The 24,338-nt window shown below is 49.9% G+C and overlaps 1 protein-coding gene across 2 annotated transcripts in view; it reads right to left on the bottom strand.

Moving 5' to 3' along the window:
- Positions 1-24,338, bottom strand: part of PSMD11 (proteasome 26S subunit, non-ATPase 11) — a 473,607-nt gene that overhangs the window by 144,261 nt on the left and 305,008 nt on the right. For both annotated transcript variants that reach the window (XR_013594972.1, XM_078645110.1), the window contains exon 10: positions 7,314-7,439. Coding sequence is in view for 1 of the 2 variants with exons in the window: in XM_078645110.1 (XP_078501236.1) it covers positions 7,314-7,439 (126 nt within the window). In the remaining variant the exon portion in view is untranslated. The remainder of the gene's footprint in view (positions 1-7,313; positions 7,440-24,338) is intronic.

Genomic DNA, 24,338 nt, shown 5'->3' with positions numbered 1-24,338 from the left:
TGCATATATCATCTAGGGGAATGTTCCCTAAGAATGCCATTGAAGCCCCTATTTTCCTTGTAGAATGGGCTTTTGGAGGAATTGTTAACGTACGTTTGGCTTTGTGATAACATATTTGTATGCATTTACAATACACCTAGCTATCCCCGATTTTGATATGGGATTGCCTTTATGTGGTGGTGAAAAAGACACAAAAAGCTGTTTTGTTTTACGAAAAGCTTGTGTCCTTTCGATATAGTACAGTAATGCTCTCTTGACATCTAAGGTGTGTTGAGCTCTTTCTGCGACTGTTTGAGGCTGCAAGAAAAATACGGGCAGCTCAACAGATTGATTTAGATGGAATGGTGAAATGAATTTAGGATTAGTACGAATAACCACTTTGTTATGATGCATTTGCAGAAAGGGTTCTTGAATGGTAAATGCCTGTAGTTCACTAACCCTTCTGAGAGAGGTAATGGCTACTAGGAAAGCTACTTTCCAGGTTAGGAATTGCAATTCACATTTATGTAATGGTTCAAAGGGAGGTCCCATTAATCTTGTGAGAACCATGTTTAAGTTCCAAACTGGTGCAGGTGGCGTTCTGGGAGGAATTGTTCTTTTGAGTCCTTCCATGAAAGCTTTTATAGCTGGTACTCTAAAAGGAGATAGATGTTGTCTATTTTGTAAGTATGCTGCAATGGCAGCGAGGTGTAGCCTGATAGATGTATAGGCTGAGTTAAGCTTTTGAGGGTGTAATAGATATCCTATGATGTGTTGAATAGACACGTCTAAAGGATACATTTGGTTGTTTTGGCAGTATATGACAAACCGTTTCCACTTAGCAGCATAACATGCTCTAGTAGTAGGGCGTCTAGCTTCTTTGATAACATTCATACATTCTAGGGGAAGGTTGAAGTAACCAAATTCTATGACCTCAGGAGCCAGATCGCTAGGTAGACCTGAGCTGGGTCCGTGTGTCTGATCTCTCCATGGTTCTGTGTTAATAGGCGTGGAGATAGGTTTAGTTTTTGGTGTGGTACTACAGACATTTGCAACAGCGTGGTGTACCACAGTTGTCTGGCCCAAGTTGAAGCGACTAGGATGAGCGTCAGGGAATGTTGCTGTCGTTTGCGTACCACTAACGAAAGTAGTGGGAGAGGAGGAAAAGCGTACGCAAATCGTTCTGATCAGTTCATCCATATCGCATTACCTTTGGACAATGGGTGTGGGTATCTGGCGGCAAAGTGTGGGCATTTTGCGTTTGAGGGTGGCAAAGAGGTCTATTTGAGGTTGTCCCCACATTTGAAAGAACGGAGGAACTTGTGGATCAAGTTTCCACTCGTGGATCTGCTGTGTTTGTCGACTTAGCAGATCTGCCATAGTGTTTTGTACTCCTGGGACGTGTTGGGCTAAGAGGAAGCTCTTTAGTGGTATAGCCCATCTCCATATCTGCTGTGCTAACAGAGCTGCAGAGAGTGTGTCCCCCTTGTTTGTTTATGTAGTTAGCTGTCATATTGTCTGTGCGGACTAAGACAGCTTTGCCTGACACTTGAGTTTGAAATGCTTTTAGGGCTAGAAACACAGCTAGCAATTCTAACTGGTTGATTTGGAGTAGCTTTTGTTGGGGTGTCCACCTGCCTTGCATGGTGTGATGCAGTAGATGAGCTCCCCAGCCGAAGAGCGATGCATCCGCTGTCATGAATATTTGAGGAACTGGCTCTAGAAACAGTCCCCCTTTGGAAAGGTTTTTGGTGTTCGACCATTGCAGAGACCGAGGAGTCTGACCGTCTACCAACACTAGGTCTGTTAATTCACCCTGAGTCTGTTTCCATTGGCGTGCTAGGCACTCTTGAAGAGGACGCATTTGCAGTCTTGCGTGAGGTACTACAAATATGCAAGATGCCATCATTCCTATGAGCTGCTTTAACACACGAGCTGGAAGCAAGAGTTCCAGTTGGAATCTTGTTAGGAGAGTTTGTACACTTGTTATCCTGGCTGGAGAGGGATAGGCTAGTGTTAGTTGGGTGTTTATTGTAGCGCTGAGATATTGTTGTATGTGTGAGGGTTGCAGATGTGACTTGGTGTGATTTATGGTGAATCCCAAGTGGTGAAGCAGTTGAATGGTAGCTTGAGTGTGTTGTACACACTGGCTGTATGAGCTGGCTTTTATGAGCAAGTCGTCTAGATACGGGAAGACATGAATATGTTGTCTTCTTAAGTGTGCCGCTACTACTGCTAGGCATTTGGTAAACACCCTTGGCGCTGTTGTGACTCCGAATGGGAGCACTTTGAACTGGTAGTGCTGCCCATCTAGCACAAATCTGAGATATTTTCTGTGCGCTGGGGGAATGGGAATATGAAAGTAGGCTTCCTTGAGATCTAGAGTGACAAGGAAGTCGGTTTGTACCAGGAGTGGAAGGACTTGGTGTGACCATATGAAAATGAACCGACTGTATGTAAATATTTAGAGGCCTGAGGTCTAGGATAGGTCTTAGGGATCCGTACTTTTTTGGTATTAGAAAGTATAAAGAGTATACTCCCTGTTTTTTTTTTGCTCCGGCACTATTTCTATTGCGTTTTTCTGCAGGAGAGATATTACTTCCTGTCTTAGCGGTGTTAAATGTTCTTGTAACATTGGACGCTGCTTGGGTGGTATGTTTGGGGGTGTGGATGTTAGTTCTAGACAGTAACCTGATTGAATTACCTGTAGCACCCACCTGTCCGATGTGATGTTTTTCCATGCTGGCAGGTACTGTTGAAGTCTTCCCCCGACAGGAGTGGAATGGGACGGGGGAAGAGGAGAAGAGTCATTGGGCAGGGGTAGAGGCAGAGCAGGAGTTGTTATTCTTACCTCTGCCTTTGTTATTGTTACCCCTGTAACCACCCCTTTGGTAGCCCTTACTGTAGGTGGACTGTGTGGGGGCTTTGTATGAGGTAGAAGGTGTGTCTGAGGAGTATCCCCTAGTGGCACCTCGATATGATGAGCGTCGAATGGAACGTCTGGGAGCCTGCAACTGCAGGGCTACCATAGATTTTGCTGTGTCTGTATCCTTTCATTTTTTCAAGGGATACATCCACGTTAGGTCTGAATAAATGTTGCTCATCAAAGGGTTGATTTAAAATGGCACTTTGTACTTAATGTTTGAATCCTGATATGCGTAGCCAGGCATGTCTACGCAATAAGACACTGGTGTTAACTGCCCTAGAGGCAGTGTCTGCTGCATCAAGTGCACACCTAATGGAGGTATTTGTAATATTTTTCCCTTCCTGGATAAGCTCATTTGCTCTATCCTTGTACTTGTCAGGGAGGTGTCTCATTAGTGATTCTAGTTCGTCATAATGTGCCCTGTCGTATCTGGCCAATAGTGCTTGTGTATTGGAAATACGCCACATGTTTGGTGCTTGAGACGCGGTTCTTTTCCCTGATGCGTCAAGTAGCTTGGACTCCTTATCTGGTGGTGGAGCTTCAACTGAAGTCTGAGTTTGCACTCTTGCGCGCATTGGAAACGACAAGTGAGTCTAGTGGTACTGGGCCCTTAATGCATGCTGGGTCTGAAGGGGCAACCTTATATTTTTTGTCTATACGAGGGTTAATGACACTAGTTCTGACTGGGTCCTTGAAGACTTCAGGAGCGTGCTTAATTACTCCTTTAAGCATTGGTAAGGTGGATGAGGACCTTTGTGCATTGTCAAAAGTGTTCATTAAAAAGTCTTCATCAACAGGGTCTGTATGCATATCTACCCCATGATATTGAGCAGCTCTGTGAATTAATAGATTAAAACCCATGGTGTTTTCTGGTGGGGAAGGCCTTGAGGGGTATATGTCATCCTGAGGGACATTTAGGACGTCTTGTGTGTTCTAATCATCCCATGGGTCAGGTGAGCCTGTAGGAGTAGCTGGATCAGGTATGTTACCCCCCATATCACAAGAGCTATCATCCCTGTTGTCATCATATGGTATAATAGAGGATGCTGGGGAATGTGGTGGAGGAAGTGGTGATGGGATAGGTGGAGGAGAAGGGGAAGGAAGTCTCAAAGGAGATGTAGCCATGTCCTTTTTTGAATGAGGTGCTGGAGCTGGTCTATCCAGTGGTCTCTTCTTTGAAGCCAAAGTTAGCTGTCCAGTAATTGGATCTCTAGCCAGAGTCTTTTGCGCAGGGTCTGGATAAAATAAGTCCTCTGCAGGAGGCCGATCCTTTGGTGCTGAGGAAGGTTTCGACCCTGAAGCGGTTTCTTTTGGCTTTTTGGCAGAGTCTTTAACCGGAGAAGCAGGAGTCTTTTTTGGCTCCGAAGATTTTTTCGGTCCGAAGATTTTTTCAGCTTCAGTATATTTTTAGGATCCAATGGTTTTTTCGGTTCCGGTGGTCTTTTCAAATCTGAAGCAGGTTTGCTTGGTTCCGACCTGGGTTTCGGTGCCGAAGGAGTAGTGGTTTATTTCGGCGACGGTGGTTTGGCTGTTGGCGTGGCTGGTGCCGTTGTCTTTTTCGGTGCCGGTAGGTGTGCGCCACAAAAGGGGGTGATGATGGACGGAGCATCTGGTAGGTAGGTGTGCGTCGGCACCGTGGTTAGGCCGACTCGAGCCAGAGTCGCTGGAAGGCTTAATTGGCTTCTTAGCTGGGCCCGAAGGTGGGGCAGTAGAAGCAGTGTTGGTGTGCGCCCGAGGGTGTGACCGGGGCCTTCCTTGGGTGTGTCGAGGAAGGGTCGGGGTCGACGGTCTTACTTACGACCCGCTGTCCTGGAGTGATGTCCTCGACATCTGAATCGTCTGCCTCGGAGTTGCTGTTGACGTCGTGCTGTCGAGGGACGTTAACGCCTTCTTCGAAGATGTCGTCCGGAATCGAAGCTGAAGATCGAGCCATTGTTCTCTTCGGTCCCGGATAGTCTTTTTGGAGCGGAAAGAGGCACAAGCGGAACAGTCTTTGGCCTCGTGCTCCGGGGAGAGGCAAAGGTTACACACTTCATGAAGGTCGGTGTGGGGAAACTTCGACCCACATTGAGGACACTTTTTAAATGGCGTCCTTTCCATGAGCTGGAGTCGAGGCCTAGTTAGGCAGTCGACGATTCCTAGTTAGGCCCGAAGGCCGTCGACGATTACCGGAATGGAAATCTTTGGTGTTGAAGACTAGCGCCGACTGGAAAGCGTTCGAAACGGAGTTTTAATCAGTTGGTGAGGATTGCGCGCCGAAGGAAATCGGTTCCAACACAGAGCGCTGGAAACACATCCGAGGCCGGTGGCGGAAAAAAACAATCTGGGGATGGATCCGATGCCCATGCGCAGTATCAACCAAAGGAGTCACCGATCCCGTGACTTCCAAAGACTTTTCTACAACAAAACAAACTGCAAACCACCGGGTCCAACACTAGGTGGCCATCTATGCACAGTGTGTAATCTGCAGCTCATATGCCTCGAACATAGTTTTTTGCAACCTTACACAAGAAATAAACCCCGAATGTAGCCTTTCCCATTACATGTGAAACAGACGGGGCTATTTTAAAGGAACGCTTGTGCAGCGAGATTTTATCTCCATGAATTCTGTGGGTTCACCTGCCTGCTGCCAAGATGTGTGTGTAAGCTGCTGATCACAGGGCTGACGCGGTCTTTCATGCTCCCAGAGCCCTTCAGAGTTAAGGTCCTTTAAAGGCACAGACGGCAGCTCGGCTTGCAGAACCTGATCTTCAAATTGTCGATGTTGTCCCCAAGGTTGCAAGGTCTTTAGTTTATTTCCTCAGTTAATAGTGTTTTATTTTAATAGAGATACTCTCAAAGTGTTGTGTTAACACTGCTCGCGGTCACGCAGCGCTTTATAAGCACGTAAAATAAAACAAATACATCTTCATGAGAGCGCTTAGAGGCTCGTCCCATAGACAGGCGCCGCGCTGGGACAGGCCCACGCTCGGCTTTGGGGCATTTGCGTTACTATTTTTGGGGCCTGGAAATGCACACATTCTACAATTCAAAGACCGCTGGGGGCTTATTTGCAAGCCCCTTGCGCCGTCGATACCTCACTTCTTCCCATGTTAAAAGAGACGCCCAGGCCGCTTGTAAATAAGCCCCGTGACGTTTGGGTGGCTCGGGTCCTCGCTTCTCGGCGTTCCGTTGTTCCCCCGAGATCTTGGCGCTGTGAATGCTGGCGCGACATGTGCACTTCGTGCTGACTTTGGTCTTGGGAGCCGGGGGGTCATGAGCCCCACTCCATCCCACCTCCTGTCCGAGTGCCACGGCCACATTCCCGCAGATTCCCACACACCAATGCCCAGCTTCAATCCTCCACCCTCACCACCTCCGTGAGCTGCGCCCGAGCGACCAGCGCCTAGAGGCGGCCGGCAAACGGAACAGTTTGGGGGGGCGCACCCTCAGGTGGGGGTGTGTCGAAAAGATACCAGGTCCTGCTCTCACCTCACTAATGGGAAGTGTCCATGCCAATAACATCAGATCTTGGAAGACAAAGAGAAACGCATTCCTCACACGCCAAGATCACACACTGAGGGAAAAGGAAGCTGGGAAGGGGACACCAGAAGAGGGGCAGGGAAGGAAGTGGCATTTGCGGGGGGGCGGGGTGGGGGGGTGAGAGAAGGGGTGGCAGCAGCGGGCAGCAGGGAAGACGTGCCCGCAGGATGGCCACAAAGACGAGGACAACGGTAGAAGGGCAGCGACATGGAATGAAAAACCAGAAATAGGTCATTTTAAAATAATCCTTCAAATGTCAATGCTACTAAAGTTATATCTATTTCTATGGCAACGTCACACTGCTCAGGGGCCACCAATGCCCCCATGGAGACGGGGCAGTCACTAACCCTCGCAGGGCACAATTCCTAACAAGCACTCGCCATTTGTCTCTAAGCTCGTCCTTTTCAGATTGGGCGCCCGGACTTTCTGCTGGCATAAAAGGTTCCTTATCTTCTTTATGGGGCCTTCTGGACCCATAAAGAAGAAAAGAAACATTTTACTTCAGCAGTAAGTCAAGGTACCCAATCTGAAAAGGACGGGGCTTAAAGAGAAATTAGAACGTCACTAGGACCTCTTCTCCAATGGCTGGCCACCGTTTAGGAGGCCAGCCAATGGAGAAGAGGGGCGGGGCTTAACCTCGCTAGTGATATTCTCTCGATCTTATTAAATCTCGCCAGCGAGACTGCGCATGTGAGCAGCCATCGCAGGCTGAGACCTAAAAAGGGGACATCGCAAATGAAAATCTGAACGAAACTTGGTGTAGGAAAGATCACAAAGGATACATTTAAATCTAGAGCCCACTGGTTGTACCTATTGGGTTTTCAATTTTTACTCACTTAACATTTGGAAACAAACACATTCAGTAAAAGAATGATCGAATCCTCACCTGAACTCTGGAGAAGGGCTCGATTACTCGGATGAGATTCTGTTCCAATAAATTATCGTAGAGTTTGGCCAAGTGCGTGTTGATGATCGGATCATCCCTGAGCTCCCCTTTGTAATCTGTCAGTGCCTGTGAAGAATGGCAGTGGGGCAGAGAAACAAAATAAGAAATCAAGACCATCCAAAAAGCCCTTCCCATGTGCAACACAACTCCAGGTCATGAACTGATTGACTTGGGTCCTTCATCCATAAACTAATGTTTTCTTATCACTTAACAAGTCATTAAAAGATAGTTGGAAACTGCATGTGGCAATATTGGGAACGTTAGATTGAAAATATGGGCTGGCATCTACACTAGTTTCCTTTTTTGGCGGCCCTGGTTTGCGCCCTGTGAGGTGCGGAATGGAGAGGGGAGGAATGGGAGGAGCGGGAACAAGGAAGCAAAGCTGAAAGCTCCTGGCAAAAGTGTAATTTCCCAGCCGCAACATTACAGCTCTGGAGGAGGGGAGGAAAGGAATAGTGCAGAGGGAGCGTTGAGAGAAGGGATAAATCAGTGCTGGTTCCAACCCTGCTGGCCACTCCAAGAGTTCTCTGGGGCTTTTTGAATGAAGTGAGCAGCTTCTCCTGTTACTTATAGCTCAGTCACAATTTTTGCAGCTGTGATGAATAAGTTACTAACCCTCGGTAATGCCTTATCTGACAGAGACAGGATCTAACCACAGATTCCTTACCTTTCATTATCCCCAGGTGCCAGACTGGATTCGGAAACTTTTCTACAGCAGTACCTCTGCACGTTGATCGATAAAGTCCTATGACTCCGTAGCAACATCGTCCACCGGGTGAGACATCAACAGAGTACATTTAAGCCCTCCCCGGTGTCAGTTTATTTAGTGACTACTTTCCGCACTAAAACGCGGAGAATCTTATAGAAACTGCTAGGAAACATTGTGTCAAAAAATAATGTTCTTTTTGTAACACATTTGTTATATTATGTGCGTTTTACTTGATTGCACAATAATGTCAGAAGGGATCTGGGGATGAAAAGGACAGAGTTCGCAGAGCAGGGAGGAGGGTGAGTCGGTAAGGAATCTGCGGCTAGATATTATCTCTCCCAGATAAGGCGTTACCGAAGGTAAGTAACATTCATTTTATAGGGACATCTATGCGCAGATCCCTTACCTTTGAATTACGTACCCAAGCAATATAATCCTCGGAGGAGGGTCTGTGAACTAGTCCATAAAAGATCTAGGACAAGCCAGCCTTTATAAGAGAGAGACCAGCTGTTGGAAAGGTAGGTGAGGGAGCAGACACCATGAAAAATATCGTAGAAAATCTGGGAAAAGAGACCCATGGCAGAAGAAAAAGGATGGGTTGGAAGAACACTTAAGATCATTACAACACCATAGAGCATCCTCAATGGTAACCAGAACATTAGCAGACAAGGCTGACAACGAAGGATAATTGCTAATATCACCGAGCTGAGGCTCCCTGCCAAAGATGCAAAAAGCACCACCCAAAGCCATTAGAAAGCATGGCAAACAACAAGGCTGGTCATAGAATATATGTGGCCATAGGAAACACTCCGAGAGAAGAGCGAGCCCTGTGGTACCATGCAACAGAGAACCATAGAGGAGCAAGGTTTGCGACTGCAAAGCAACAAACAAGTGAAGGCACTGTGGGGACATGAGGAAAAATACAGCAACGCAAGCAAAAATGCGTTCCCTCCTAGAAAGGTAGCATAACAGGACTGTCTATAGAAATACCAATAAGATGTAGGACTACAGGCAACAGAATAATATATATGGACATATCAGTATAATCTATAAAATACATAGAAATGCACCACACACACTGCGTAAAATATACCCAAGAAGGGTACACAGAAACGTGCACAGCAGTGGACATTGCCCGAGATGTGATAGCGGTGGGCCAGCAACAGCCATAGGGTACCACATAAAAGAATTTATCAAACATCCCTGAAAAAGAAAAGCAAAAGGACATAAAACACTACCAACTGAATGGTGACAATCAGGCAGCTGAGAGATGACCGAAAGGGAAAACAGCAGGGAGAAACAACCTATAATAGAGCAATGAAGATTCTACATCTCAGGAGAAAAAAATAGTTTGCAATGCAATAGGTCTCGCATTTGTGAAAGTCAGATTTTGGTGTTGAAAAATAATTTTGCTTTTTTTGTATGCAGTGGTCCCAGCTAAACATGGACAGCTTAAAATAACGAAAAAGCTAAATGTTAATACAACAAGTAAATATTCACGTTGGATGTTGGTTTTGAACAGGTCTTGTTTTTGGGCAAACTATTTAATCTCCCTGTGCCAAATTGTAAGCGGAATAGTGCTTTGGATGGGCCGATATGGTGCAGACTGGGCAAGATGAGGCAATTATATATTAGAAACCACCACTTCTGAACAGCCAGTAGGGCTGGAGATGTGAGATATGCAGCATATTAAAAGGGTTGGGATGAAGCCAATTGTATACTAGTGAAATATTAATTAAAAATCAGCATTTGTGGGGCGTGGCTTGCAGCCACCGAAGATGGCTGCACTCTAGGCAAGCAGTGCGAACAGTCGGCTATTACTCACCCACATCCGTCATTATCCTGAGCAACCACTGCAGCCATCGGTGTAGGACGACATCGGAAGTTGGGGGGGTCTGATAGAGCCCTGATGCGACCACCCGGAGCACTTTAATGCTCGTATTCTGTGCTCTGATCCGTCTGGCCGGCACGGCCAAATGGAACCTGCTGTCTGAGAGGCCAAAGATAGCGGGCCCAGAGACCGGAGAGAGCTGTGTGCTGTGCGGAGGGTGTTCTCTGACTACCTCCATGAGTGCTGGTTCCGGCAGTGCGGGTGACGCCGCGGACCGTGAGCTCCTTGCGGTCCCGCTGCTGCCTGATAGCCGGAGGAGGGTGCGGCATTGGCCGAAGGGCGCCCAGCAGTAGAGCCATGCCTGTGTGGTCCCCGGGTGGCGTGCCCCCCGCCTAAGGTACTGTGACAGGGGTGAAGGGCAATCGGGACCGGAATCGGCCCGGACCAAAGACTTTGTGGGTCCGGGACACAAGTGTCGGGTGCAGGCCCGGGAGCGAGTGCCCTCCAGATCGGCGGGGGGGCGAAACGGGCCACGGGTCTGTTGCGGCTCGCCTCGTGGCCTCCTGCTTCCAGCGGACTCATCAAGGACGGGGGGTCTGTGAGAGGTGGTGTGGCCCGGCCTGTCTGCGGGGGTTTGCACACGGAGTGTATTAATAAGAGCGCGCAGATAGGTCTATGCGAGGAGGGAGCAGATCACGCGGTTTGACAGTGTGAGACCAACAAAGGACCTTAGGAGATCAGCTTGGACTGGCTAGGGAGCGGTCGCCCCAGACCTATGATCAAGGGTGGGTGCGCCCCCCGGGGGTCTGCACACTGAGAGCGCACTAATGGAGACACTCCAGCAAGTTTCTTCAGTGAGGAGGGTGCAGGCCTTGTGAAGTGGTAAGATAGACTTACAAGGGAGCTTCGGAGATCAGCTCAGACTGGCAGGATCGACGTCACGATAGACCAGAGAGTAGCAGTGGAAGCAATCCCCCCGGGGACTGGTGCGCGGAGGTTCCGTATATCGCACAGACAAGGCCTGCTCATCCAGATATGGGCCTCAACAAGCCGCCAGGACAGAGCCCGACCAACCACATAGACAAGTACACGGTGGCCATGGGAAGAGATGATGGGCATACATCGAGCAGCCAACAAGGGGAGCTAGTTGACAATGATCCGGACCAGTCGCTTAGAGACGACATGGGGGCCATCAGAGATCTGCGCGGAACCCTGGAGCCCAAGCTGGACTCTGTGACTGAGGAAGTCTCCAGTCCAAAACAAAGAGGCTGGAGGAGCAAGTGGCCGCCCTAATGAAAAATCAGATGGAGATCTATGCCCGGCTTGAGAACCAGGAGGGGCGGGCCAGGTGCAACATCCGCATAGTGGGGGTCCCGGAAGGCATGGAGGGGCTATCCACAGACTGGTTCGTGGAGGACTTGATTCTTAACCACCTGAAGCCGAAGAGTCTGTCAAATTTCTTATCGGTCGAAAGAGCCCACCGTGCGCGGAGGGGGAAACCTAGGCCTGGGGCACCCCCACGTACTATCATTGCCCAGATCTTGAACTACCGAGATCGTGATGCCATATTACAGGCGTCGAGGGTAGCTGGGGATCTCAAGCTTGACAATGCTACCATATGATTTTCCCCAGACTTTACTCTTCATGTGCAGAGGCAACGCAGATCCTTTGAAGGGGCAACGAGGGCTCTCCGAGAACAAGGTGTGAAATACATGATGCTCTTTCCGGCCCGTCTAAAGTTCCTGGACGGAAGCAAGTCTTACTTTTTCGAATCACCGGAGGCCAGCGACTGTGGAGAAGTGTGGCTCACCGGTTAGAGGAGGCAGTCCCTGATGCAGAGGTCAGACCCGGGACCAGGGTTCAATACCCGACGCGGCAGGGTCTTGAGCTCAAAATGTCCACGGACTCGATAATTCTCGCCTCGGTGCCTACTCGAATCGTGGGTTCACACTCTGCAACTCTGGGCAATAGCTTGCTTAATCTCCACTACAGCCCCACCGCGATGGGATGCCTGGTCTTCACCTTGGGGATGCCCAGTAGGGGTAATCTCGCAGGGAAAGGCCAGGACGGGTTCCCAAAGCAAGCGCCTTGAGACCTTACGGTGAAAAGGCGCTATATAAGAACGTATGATTTACGATTTACAACTGGGGTCCTTCCTGACAACTTCCATGGGGTACCCTCCTGTTGGGTAGGGACGTATATGCCGTGATGAACGCTGATTTGGACCGGTCGGGTGGGGGGCGGGGATCCAGGGGGTGGCATGGGCTGCGGGACTTCGTTACAGCCCTGGCATTGAGAGACATTTGGCATACGCACCACCCAGCGCAGCGACAATACACCTTTTCCCACCTGGATCACTTCTTTGCGTGTACTGATCAACTGGGCGATTATGTAGAACCTCATATCCTGGTCCGGGGTATTTCGGACCACTCCCCGGTTTGTGTCACGCTCAAGGGCCCGGTGACAAACAGGGCATCCGTCCCGAGGATTGACCCATGGAGACTTCGGGATGACACCATATGCGATAAGATCCGGGAGAGTTCAGAGTTGTACTTTGTGGAGAACAGGGGCTCGGTGAACTCTAATATCATTCTTTGAGAGGCTTTTAAGATGGTGCTGAGGGGGCAGGCTCAGGCCCTGATTGGGGCCCAAAAAAAAAAAAGAGGAGTCTCTTCAGATCAGTCAATTGGAGGATGAGATAGGGAAGATGGAACGAGAAGCTGGGATTGCGCCGTCCGACGATCTCCGGCATTCACTGACACTTAAGCAGAAGGAGCTCAGGGCCCTGGCTGAGAGCGAAGCACGCGCCTATTCCATTGCCACCCAACATAGGATCTATAACGTGGGGGGTAAGGCCCTCAAGCTCCTGGCGTGGCTCGAGCGGCGAGACAGGGAGCGTTCATGGGTGGCCGAAGGGACAAGGCAGGCTCATTAGCCTCACGTAGTGCAGATATAGCAGAAGCCTTCGTGTCCTACTATGAAGAGGTTTATACCCCGGTCTGCACCCATTCGGAACAAGACTGGGCAGAATTTTTACAGGATTTCGTGCTGCCTACACTATCCCAAGAACAAAGACTGTCTGGCGGCAGACCTTATAGGGGACGAATTAAGCAAAGGCCCATAATTCCCTCTAGTCTGGAAAGGCACAGGGGCCGAACGGACTCCAGGAGGAGCTCTTCAAGCGCCAGACCAACATTGTTACCGACCCTCTCCTCCAGATGTATCTTGAGGCGCAGGAAATAGGACGGCTTCCACCTGACCAAAGGGAGGCCACGATCGTCGCGATTCACAAAGCAGGGAAGTCTGCTGATCAATGCTCATCCTATCAGCCAATCTCGCTACTTAACGTTGAGGCAAAGGTCCTAGCGAAGGCATTAGCGGACAGACTATTAGTGTTCCTGCCCGACTTGGTCCACGTCGATCTGTCTGGGTTTATGCCGTGTAGGAACACCCGACAATTTCTGCCGCCTCTATGAAGTGCTATATATGACAGAGGATGTGGGGTTCGCCCAGACTGCATTGATGGCGCTGGATGCCTCAATGGCATTCGATAATATCGAGTGGCCCTATTTATTCATGGTGCTTCAGCGACTGGGGTTCGGCCCGAAATTCTGCAGCTGGGTGCGACTTTTATATGAGCAACCGGTGGCAAGAGTGCGAGTCAATGGTGCGGTCTCCAGGGCCTTCCCCCTGAGGGGCACAAGACAGGGGTGCCCTTAGTCCTCCCTCCTATTTGCACTAGCCCTGGAGCCGTTGGCTCACTGGATAAGGAGGGACGTGTCATTTTGGAGCTTGGCATTGAACGATGACTGGGAGGACCGTATTTCCTTATACGCGGAAGATATTGTGCTATATATGGCAAGGCCGTACCAGTCGATAGCACGGGCCCTGCACCTTTTTGAATTGTTTGGCAGCTATTCGGGCTACACCATTAATTGGCAGAAGTCAGTAATCTTTCCACTCTCAGGACATCCCCTGCGGATTCCGACCGGGTGTCCTGCTTCCAGCGCCTTACAAGGCTTTAAATACCTTGGGGTATACATCACGAGGGACAGGGCGGAGTTCTTCGCCAGGAATATAGAACCGCAATTGGCGCGCCTCCGTACTGACGTCGACCATTGGAGGAGGCTGCCGCTCTCCCTCATGGGCCGGGCAGCATTGTTTAAGATGCTGGCTCTGCTGTGTTTGCTCTACATCCTGCAAAATTCGCCATACCAGATTCCAAACAAAATATTTGCTTGAATATAGCAAGCTCAGCGGACACTCCTCTGGGATGGGGCAACCCTAGGATTGCACTCCGCACGTTGACGAGAGGAGTTTACGATGGGGGGCTGGCCCTCCCAGAAGTCAAGCTTTATTACTGGGCATCGCAGTTGCAAGTGGTGAATGATTGGGTTTACGCGGATCAGTCGGAACCGGCGTATAGAGTAGACCGGCTGATTATGCCAGCTGGCAGTTGTGAACCGCTTCTCTATGCTCGGAGGCCAGGGAAAGATTAGCCGTCCCACATGGGGGTAGTGGTCCAGTGTTGGGAGGGAGGCGAATAAATTATTGGGATGGTCCGGTTCCCTGACTGGTAGAACCCCCTTGCGGCATGGAGATCTACTAAAGGAGGTGTCCCGTTTGACTGGGCTCAGAGGTTGGAAGCTTATAGGCATTGAATACTTGGGGGATGTCTGGAGGGGGGGATGCCCCACGATCCTTTGCCTATCTTCAACAAGAATACGATCTTCACGACTCACAATATTACCACTACATACGACTTTCCCATGCCCTGCAGGCCCACATTAAACATGGGTCGTCAATCCCGGAGTATTCCCTTATGGAAGATAGGTTGCTCCTAGATCCGATACTAAAGAAACCCACCTCTACAACATACCGCAAACTCATCAATAATATGCCTGATTCGCAGACATCATTGAGGGCACGGTGAGTGGAAGACATAGGCGAATTAGAGGACGACTGGCAGGACGCCCTACAAAGCACACTAAAGATAGCTATACGTTGCAGGTTCCGTTTGGTGCAGCTCAAGATCTTGCACTGGGTGTACTGCCCCCGCACTCACCTCTTCGCCTGGGGGCACAGTTGGTCAGCCCTCTGTGCACGGGGGTGCCAGATGGAGGGCAACTTCTATCATATCTTATGGGACTGCCCGGAGATAGTGACTTTTTGACTATGTCAGCCGTGGTGGGCTCCCCAGTCCCGCTTGAACCCAGATGGCTACTGCTGATTCGGCAGAATTCGGATTGGACTAGATACAAGGAAATATGCTGGCATTGGTGGCAAGTGTGCCAAAAGACATATTGCAAGGGGCTGGGGTTCGTTGACACCGCCACAATGAGACCAGTGGGTGCATGACTTGGACTGGTGTCAAAGGGCCGAGGAAACTATTTATAAAAGCAGGGGATGCACTAAGAAATGGCAGAAAATTTGGGGGCCATGGAGGAAGTACAGCGAGACGGGGGGTGGGTCAGGAGTGTGATGCCAATAATTGCTTGCCTTACCTGTACCATTGGAGATTCTATGCTGTACTGTAGACTGCGATTCTACTACATGCACCATCATGATTGTCCGGTTTTGTTCGATATGAGCAATGTTAATAAAAAAGATTTGAAGAAAAAAATACAAAATAAGTATTGTGCTGATTAGCTAGGACTGGGGATGTCGCAGGCAACTATAAGGCTGGAACAGAATAAATTGTGGTGTAAGAGTAAGAGCAGCTGATGTTGGAACTTTGGAACTCAGTTGCAGTGTTGGCTTAAAATGCTGTTATTTTGGGCAAATTATTTATTCTCCCTGTGCCCACCATAATTAAATGTATCCTTGTGGAGGGTGACTGGTGCTTATCTAAAGAGCTCCAATACCTTGTGTGCAAGTATACGGGATATAAAACTGCATAAAAATGTTTAGATGTAGGGCTAACATGACCTTATCATGCATTTACATATAATACGTATCCCAGCTAAACAAGGGCTGAGTTTAAACAGTGAAAAAAAGAAATGAAAAATAATCGCTCCAGGATATAAAACGGCCAAAAAAGTAAACGTAGGTCTAAATATGAAACAGGCACTTTTAAAATATTTACATGTAATACACAATGTCTCACAAGGGTGCAGTAAAACGTGAATTACTTTCAATAGTAAGCAGAATGGTGCTTCTAAGCAAAAGCCTTGTTATCCCAAAAATATTAATTTTCTTGATAAGAGAAATAACAGTCAGTACAGCCCCTCCTGAGGCGCGCACAGTAAGGGGGTAGAATCCTTAGGCGGGTGGGGTGTACTTCTAGCAGTGCGGGCCTGGCTCTGGGGCCTTCTCAGGCAGATTTCCAGGGGCCAACACAGAAACCTCAAAACAGGGATCCGTTGGGTCACTGCTTCGGGATGGTCGCAGACCTGGCATATTGGTTGTTGGGGCCTCCTCCCGGCCCCATGGTGAATATGCGGACAGACTCGTCTAATTAGTTCAGCAGCTCTGTGCTCCTCTGGTGAGAGGCGGTTAAACCTCACAAAATAACTGGAGCAACAGGTCACTCCTGTCGCACTAATACTGCAAAGCGAAAGAGGGTGTCACCGAAGTGAGAAACTTAAATGAATATGCTACTTACCAGTATGCATCTGTTCTTGGCATGTAGGGCTGCTAACATTCATATCTGTAGCATAGATCGCCGCCTAGTGTTGGGTCCGGATGATTGCACATTGTTGTCCTGGAAGAGTCTTCGAAGTATCACGAGATAGGTGGCTCCTCCCCTGGACCACAGTGCGCATGGGCATCGACTCCATCCCCAGATTGTTTTTAGTCATTGTGGCAAAGATGGAGTGTAACAGTGTAAGCGATGGCCATGCTAGAGATTAAATGCAAGAAAAGTTTGCAGCCGCTACGGGCGCGGGGAGGAGGGCGGGCGATATGAATGTTAGCAGCCCTACATGCCAAGAACAGATGCATACTGGTAAGTAGCATATTCAGTTCGAGGCATGTGGGCTGCTAAATTCATATCTGTAGCATAGAATACATAGCAGTCCCTCCATTAACGGCGGCCGCCCGTGCCAGCTGCAGAAGTCTGAAAAAGTGTTTTAAGAACAGCCTGTCCTACAGCTGCCTGCTGTTTGGAATGCACATCTACACAGTAATGTTTGGTAAACGTATGTGGTGTAGACCATGTGGCTGCCCTACAAATGTCTTCCAAAGGAATGTTACCTAGGAATGCCATGGAGGCCCCCAACTTGCGTGTGGAGTGTGCCCTGGGGGGGACCGTTAAAGTGCGCTTAGCCTTCTGATAGCAAATCTGAATACACTTAACGATCCACCTGGCTATTCCTGCCTTGGAAATGGGGTTGCCTTTATGCTGGGCTGCGAAGGCAACAAAGAGTTGCTGTGTCTTTCTAAAAGGTTGTGTTCTGTCAATATAGTACATTAGTGCTCTTTTGACATCAAGCGTATGGAGCATTCGTTCTGCTACCGTTTCTGGGTTTGGAAAGAATGCGGGCAGTTAGATGGTTTGATTGACATGAAACTGCGACACCACCTTCGGAAGAAACTTGGGGTTAGTGCGCAGCACCACCCTGTTTGAATGAATTTGTATAAATGGCTCTTGAATTGTGAGCGCCTGTAGCTCACTAACACGTCTTAGAGACGTGATGGCAATGAGAAAAGCCACTTTCCATGTTAGGAACTGAATCTCACATGAATGCAGAGGTTCAAACGGGGGACCCATCAATCTGGTGAGTACCACATTGAGGTTCCACACAGGAGCTGGCGGGGTCCTGGGAGGGATGTCCCGCTTCAGCCCTTCCAGGAATGCTTTAATGGCAGGCACCCTGAAGACAGAGAGATGCTGCCTGTTTTGGAGATAAGCCGCTATGGCGGATAAGTGTATCCGAATGGAAGCGTATGCTAGATTGCATTTGTAAAGATGCAACAAATAGCAGATGATATTAGGAATGGATGCATCGAGTGGGTCGATAGCGTGCTCTGTACAGTAGATGACAAACCGCTTCCATTTCGCTGCATAGCAAGCTCTGGTAGTGGGCTTTCTTGCCTCCCGGATGATGCCCATGCATTCAGGGGGCAAATCGAGGTAGCCAAACTCTAAGACCTCAGGAGACAGATCGCCAGATTGAGCTGCTGCGGATCTGGATGCTGAATGTCGCCACGGTTCTGCGTCAAGAGCCGGGGTGTGAGGAGCAGTCTTTGATGTGGTACCACGGAGAGTTCGAGGAACGTGGTGTACCATGGTTGTCGCGCCCACGTCGGAGCAACCAGGATGAGCGTCAGCGAGTGTTGCTTTAGCTTTCTTGCCACCAGCGGAATGAGAGGCGCTGGGGGAAAAGCGTACGCAAATTTGCCTGAGTAGTTCATCCATATCGCATTGCCCTGCGATAGTGGGTGAGGGAACCTGGCGGCAAAGCTTTGGCATTTTGCGTTTTCCTCTGTGGCAAACAGGTCTATCTCTGGATGACCCTACTGCTGGAAGTACGGGCGGAGTACTGATGGATGTAACTCCCACTCGTGCATCTGGTGGCTGTACCTGCTGAGCAGATCCGCCATCTGATTGTCCGTGCCCGGGAGGTGTTCCGCCATGAGGAAGATGTTCCTCTGAATGGCCCACTTCCACATGCTCTGAGCCAGATGAGACAACTGTGGAGAGTGCGTACCTCCCTGCGTTTTGAATGTAGTACATTGCTGTCATGTTGTCCGTCCGGATCAACACGACCTTGTTGCACAGATGTACTTTGAAGGACTTTAGAGCCATGAAGATTGCCATCAGTTCCAAGTAGTTGATGTGCATCTCCTTTTGTCGCGTCGTCCATAGTCCCTGCACTGTGTAGTGGAGCACATGAGCCCCCCCATCCCTGGAGAGATGCGTCCGTCGTCAGGGTAATCTGTGGCACAGGCTCTTGGAACGGGCGGCCCTTGCAAAGGTTGTGTGGATTCCACCAATGCAGAGAGCTGTATGCCCGACCCGTCACCAACACTAGGTCTTTTAACTGTCCTTGAGCCTGAGTCCACTGATGCGCTAAGCATTCTTGGAGCGGACGCATATGCAACCTGGCGTGCGGGACTATGAAGATGCAGGAGGCCATCATGCCTATCAACTGCATGAACACTCTCGCTGGGAGTGAGTGTTGCGGTTTGAACCTCTGGATCAGCAACTGGATGTTGTCGATCCTCGCTGGGTTTGGCTGAGCTGTGGCAGCCAGAGTATTTATCGTCGCGCCCAAATACTGCCGCACATGGGCTGGCTGAAGGTGCGACTTCGGGTAGTTCAGTGAAAATCCTAGACTGTGAAGGAGGTGAATGGTGTGGGACATATCTGCGGCGCACTGCTGGGCTGACTTTGCCTGAACGAGCCAGTCGTCCAGATAAGGGTAGACATGTATACTCTGTCTCCGGAGGTGCGCCGCCACTGTCGCCAGACATTTCGTGAACACTCTGGGAGCAGTGGTCACTCCGAAGGGGAGTACCTTGAACTGGTAATGCCGGTTTTGGATGGTGAACCGGAGGTACTTTTTGTGGGATGGGTGGAGTGGTATGTGAAAGTAAGCATCCTTGAGATCCAAGGTTGCGAGGAAGTCTCCCCGTTGTAACAAGGGAAGAACCTGCTGCAGTGTCAACATGTGGAAGTGTTCTGAAAGAATGTACTGGTTCAAGGGGCGTAGGTCTAGAATCGGCCTGAGTGAGCCGTCCTTTTTTGGGATTAAGAAGTACAGGGAATAAACCCCTGTGCCTTCTTCCTCCACTGGCACGAGCTCTATTGCGCCTTTTTGCAGCATCACCAGAACCTCCTGCTGCAATAAGTGCAAGTGCTCTGCTGACATAGGACAGTGTTTTGGGGGTATGTTTGGTGGAGTGGATGTCAGCTCCAAACAATAGCCGAACTGGATAAGTTTCCTGACCCACCTGTCTGTGGTGATGGACTCCCAGACTGGCAGGAACTGTTGGAGTCTCCCCCCGACAGGTGTTGGATGGTCGGGGGGCAGTGACAGGGAGTCACTGTTTGTCGGTGGCAGAGGAGCGGGAACTGTTGTTGCCTCTGCCTCTACCCTTGGCACCGTTTCCTCTGTATCCACCTCTGCCCTGCTTGCTGTAGGAGGATTGCGCACCACCTTTATTGAATGGCGTCTGCTGCGACATGTGCCCTCTGCTAACACCTCGATTGCCTGAGCGACGAAAAGTGTTCCCTCTAAATTGGCGTGACTGGAGAGCTCCCATGGACTTGGCAGTCTCGGTATCTTTCTTGATCTTCTCCAGGGTGGTGTCCACCTCTGGACCAAATAACCTGTCTGGATTAACGGGCTGGTTGAGGATAGTAGTCTGTATCTCTGGCTTGAATCCCGAGATGCGGAGCCATGCCTGACGCCTCAACATTACACTAGTGTTGATTGCTCTCGCTGCTGTGTCCGCAACATCCAGCGCACACTTTATAGCAGCGTTGGAGATGAGCTTCCCCTCCTGGATAAGCATTTCAGCTCCCTCTTTAAACTGGTCTGGAAGGTGTTGTAACAGCTACTCGAGGGTGTCATAGTGCGCCCTATCGTATCTGGCCAACAGAGCCTGCGTGTTTGAGATGCACCAGATGTTGGCCGCCTGAGCTGCTACCCTCTTCCCAGATGCCTCTAGCACTTTTGACTCTTTGTCTGGGGGAGGAGCTTCACCCGTGGTTTGGGAGTTTGCCCTCTTGCGGGCATTAGAGACCACCAAAGAGTCCAAAGGCAACTGGCCCCTTATGTAGGTCGGGTCGCCAGGTGCCGGTCTGTATTTCTTCTCAATTCTTGGGTTGACAACCCTTGATCTCGTGGGTTCCTTGAAAATGTCTGCCGCATGCTTAAGGATCCCTTTCAACATTGGTAGAGTCTTGACAGTCTTTTCAGCAGTAGAGAAAGTGTCAAAAAGGAAGTCCACCTCTACGGGGTCAGCATGCATTTCCACTTTATGGTTTGTAGCTGCCCTTTCAATCAAGGCATTAAATGCCGCAGAATCTTCAGTGGGAGACGGTTTGACGTTATAAACCTGAGGATCCTGGACCGTCTGCTGGTCCCCTTGATCACCTGTGTCCATCCATGAGTCCTGCTGCTCATCAGGCTCTGTATGTGCAGGAAAATTGTACTCCTCATCATGCTCCCCTTCATCCCCATCAGAGTATGTGGGTGAAGGTGTTGCACTCCTCCTAGGCTGTGGAAGAATCTGCTCAACCAGTACTGGTGTTTCTGGTGCAGGCTTTGTTCGTTTCAGAGGAATTGTAAACGACTAAAGGCTGTGAAGTTATTTTCCTTTTGTATAGCGTGAGTTTCCCAGTGTCGGCATCGATGAAATGCTCCGACCGTTCTTCAACTAAAGGATGTCGATGACCCAAAGTCCCAGCCGGGTGAGTTGACTTCGACACAGTGTCCTTGGGCACCGACCGCGGTGCAAAGGCCTTCGGCGCCACCTTAGGCGGCAACGTGTAGAGGATCGGCGCCGAGGTGGTTTTCGGTGGGTCAGCCGGCTTCGGTGCGGAAGGAGTCTTCGGTTCCGATGCCAAAGCCTTCCCTTAAGGCGCTTGAGGGAGTCCGAGACCTGCTTCGTAAAGGAAGCGGACGGTTTCGTCGATCCGACCGATGTCCTCGGTCCGCCCCCAGGGGAAAACCAGAGCGTGAATGACTTGTGGTTGTCTGGGAGAGGTGCAGGAGCACCCTTGACCGTTGCGCTTCGATCACTGTCCACGGCCACAGACGTCGATGCAGACGGCTTCGGATCGACAGGTTTTCCTTTAGGTGTCACGACCCCAGACTTTGACTTTGCGCCCGTCACTGACTGCCTCCACGGGCCCCTTGGTCTTCGGCGCGACAGACTCTCCCGATGGAGGCTCGACAGCCTTCTTGGATGTCGGCTTGTCCGCCTTGGTTGACACCGGCTCGACGGCCTTTTTCGAGCTTGGCTCCTTGACCACCCTCGGCACATTTGCCTGGTCGACAGCTTTCATTGGCTTGGAGACACCCGAAGACGACGGCGTCGATGGTGGAGCAGACGTCTTCGGTTTCGATGGCGTGTCGGCCATCTTTGTTGTCGTCGATACTAAGGGTTTCAGTTTCGGTTTCGATTTCAATAATGGCGGCTCCGCGGAGGACTCCGTAGCCGGGCAGGAAGGCGGGGCCGTGGATTGAGGTGTAAGGTCTTGGGTAAGGCCGCGTGGCGATCCCGTGACCTGAGCCTTTGTAAGAGTACGAATGGGGCATAGCTCTTCCTCCGAGCTATCTTCCATGGCCCCATATGCTTCTTCGTCGTCCCCTACCTTCGACGATTTCCTCAATGTCTTGACTGTGGACGTCCGCTCCGTAGTCGGACTCGACCTCCACCGGTGTAGGTGAAATCTACAGGTGACGCACTTGCTCGTCTGCTTCGGGGTCGTCAAAGATGTCCACCGGAGCCGATCGCTGGGCCTCTAGGCGCGCCGAAGCTTGATCGTCTTCTTCGATCGAAATCTTGAACAGGCCATACAGGTGGCCTCGTCGTGGTCCGGCGACAGGCACTTGTTGCACACAGGATGGACGTCAATGTGTGGGTACTTGGATCCACACACGGGACATTTCTTGAACGGACTCCGTTCCATGCCGTCGAAGTCTTGCTGCGTCGACCAGGCCCCGATTACCGAAGAGTCACACGACCCCCCGGATATCCGACTCTACGAGCCGGAAGATATACGGGACCGAACGCGAACAATACCGACGGTGCAAAGAAGGCCTTTTGGCCTTTAAAAAGTTCTATCACGATTCCGAACAGGAGACGTCGAAATCACATCCGAACCCAATGGCGGAAAAAAACAATCTGGGGATGGAGTCGATGCCCATGCGCACTGTGGTCCAGGGGAGGAGCCACCTATCTCGTGATACTTCGAAGACTCTTCCAGGACAACAATGTGCAATCATCCGGACCCAACACTAGGCGGCGATCTATGCTACAGATATGAATTTAGCAGCCCACATGCCTCGAACACCATCCTACCCTGGTGGGGCCTATCACATCGGTCGTCACGCTCTTTTCTGCCTCATGGTTAGATGGCGAGATCAGGGCGGACTCGTCTAATGGGTTCAGCAGCTCTGCGCTGCTCTAACTGAGGCGGGTGAAACTCACAGAATAGATGGATAGGTCACGTCGCTCCAGCTGTACTAAAATCGAAAGTAAAAAACAAGCTATCTGCATTGCGCAAAGGCAGCTGCTTGTTTAGATTTGCATTGCGCTTTCACTTTAACAATAGCTGCCGCCCCACACAGCACTCGTGTGATGGGGCGGCAGCTATTGTTAAAGTAAAAACGCAATGGCAAAAATAAACACGCGGCCGCCATTGCCAAAGTCGGCTGAAAAAACAGTGCTTACAGACTAACGAAGGAGACCATGTAACGCTGCAAGTAAAAGATCCAGTCCTGATGGGCGGTCACAACAGGGGACAGAGCGGTAACAAGGAGGGACTAAGAGGCCTCATATTGAATCGGAAGCCAGCATTTATCTAAGACAATGACACCAGCCACTGAAAAATATGGTAGGGTCTTCCACAGCAGTTCCACAACAAACCCTACTACAGCATGCCTCGCAGAGCGAGCAGCACATGCGCTGCAATGCTAGGTTCGACCTAAACACAGACAGAAAAGAGGGGAGTGCTGGTTGAAGCTGCAGAGAAAGACAGAATAATAAGTGTCGAAAGACCAACACCACAAGTGGGGGTTCACAATCAACAGATCAGTAGACGAGCTGAAGTAACAGAGTGGCAGCACACAGCATAACAAGTGCTGTGGCAACAACAAAAATGTGTTCATAGGAGACAGGAGCCATAAAAGGGTCCGAATGTAAAACAGAAAATCAGTAAGAAACTCGTAGTATACGACAACTATGGAGGAAAAAACTTCTCTTCTTACAGTGTTAGAAAAGGGAGGAAGAGAAAATTCCATGAGCAAAAGGAAAACTTAAGTGTCCACAGGACAACATGTATCCAGCCAACTGTTCCTGACACATCAAAAGTGAGGATCTCTGTGTTACCCAAAAGCATTATTTGGCCATTTAAAAAGAGACCATGCAGTGGCATAGAGGAGACAGTCGGCAGAGTAGACCACACATGCCAAGTAATGTATAAAGGAACATCCACAAGGAACCTTGAGAGAAACAGATATGACAAGACTCAATGCGACATCCCCTATAAGGAGTACCAAAGTGGCAGAAACATATGAAGGAATGCCCGTAGGGTATACAGACGACATACCCTGGAGGTCAGGTACAAAGGCAACAGTGCATCCGCACAAGACTAGCAGAATAACCCAAAGGAACACAGGTAGAAAAAAAACAAAAGGACACCTTGCATCAACAGGAGTGGAAGCCAATAGGGCCATAAAATAAATTGTGTCTCAATAATGGAGACAATAACTAGTCTGACAGGCAAGGAAGAAATAAATACTTGCAG

The sequence above is a fragment of the Lissotriton helveticus genome, chromosome 5_1, assembly GCF_964261635.1.
Source record: "Lissotriton helveticus chromosome 5_1, aLisHel1.1, whole genome shotgun sequence".
In the NCBI taxonomy this organism is placed as follows: Eukaryota; Metazoa; Chordata; class Amphibia; order Caudata; family Salamandridae; genus Lissotriton; species Lissotriton helveticus.
Note: the sequence above shows the minus strand (reverse complement) of the source record. Positions and strands in the feature narration are given on the sequence as shown.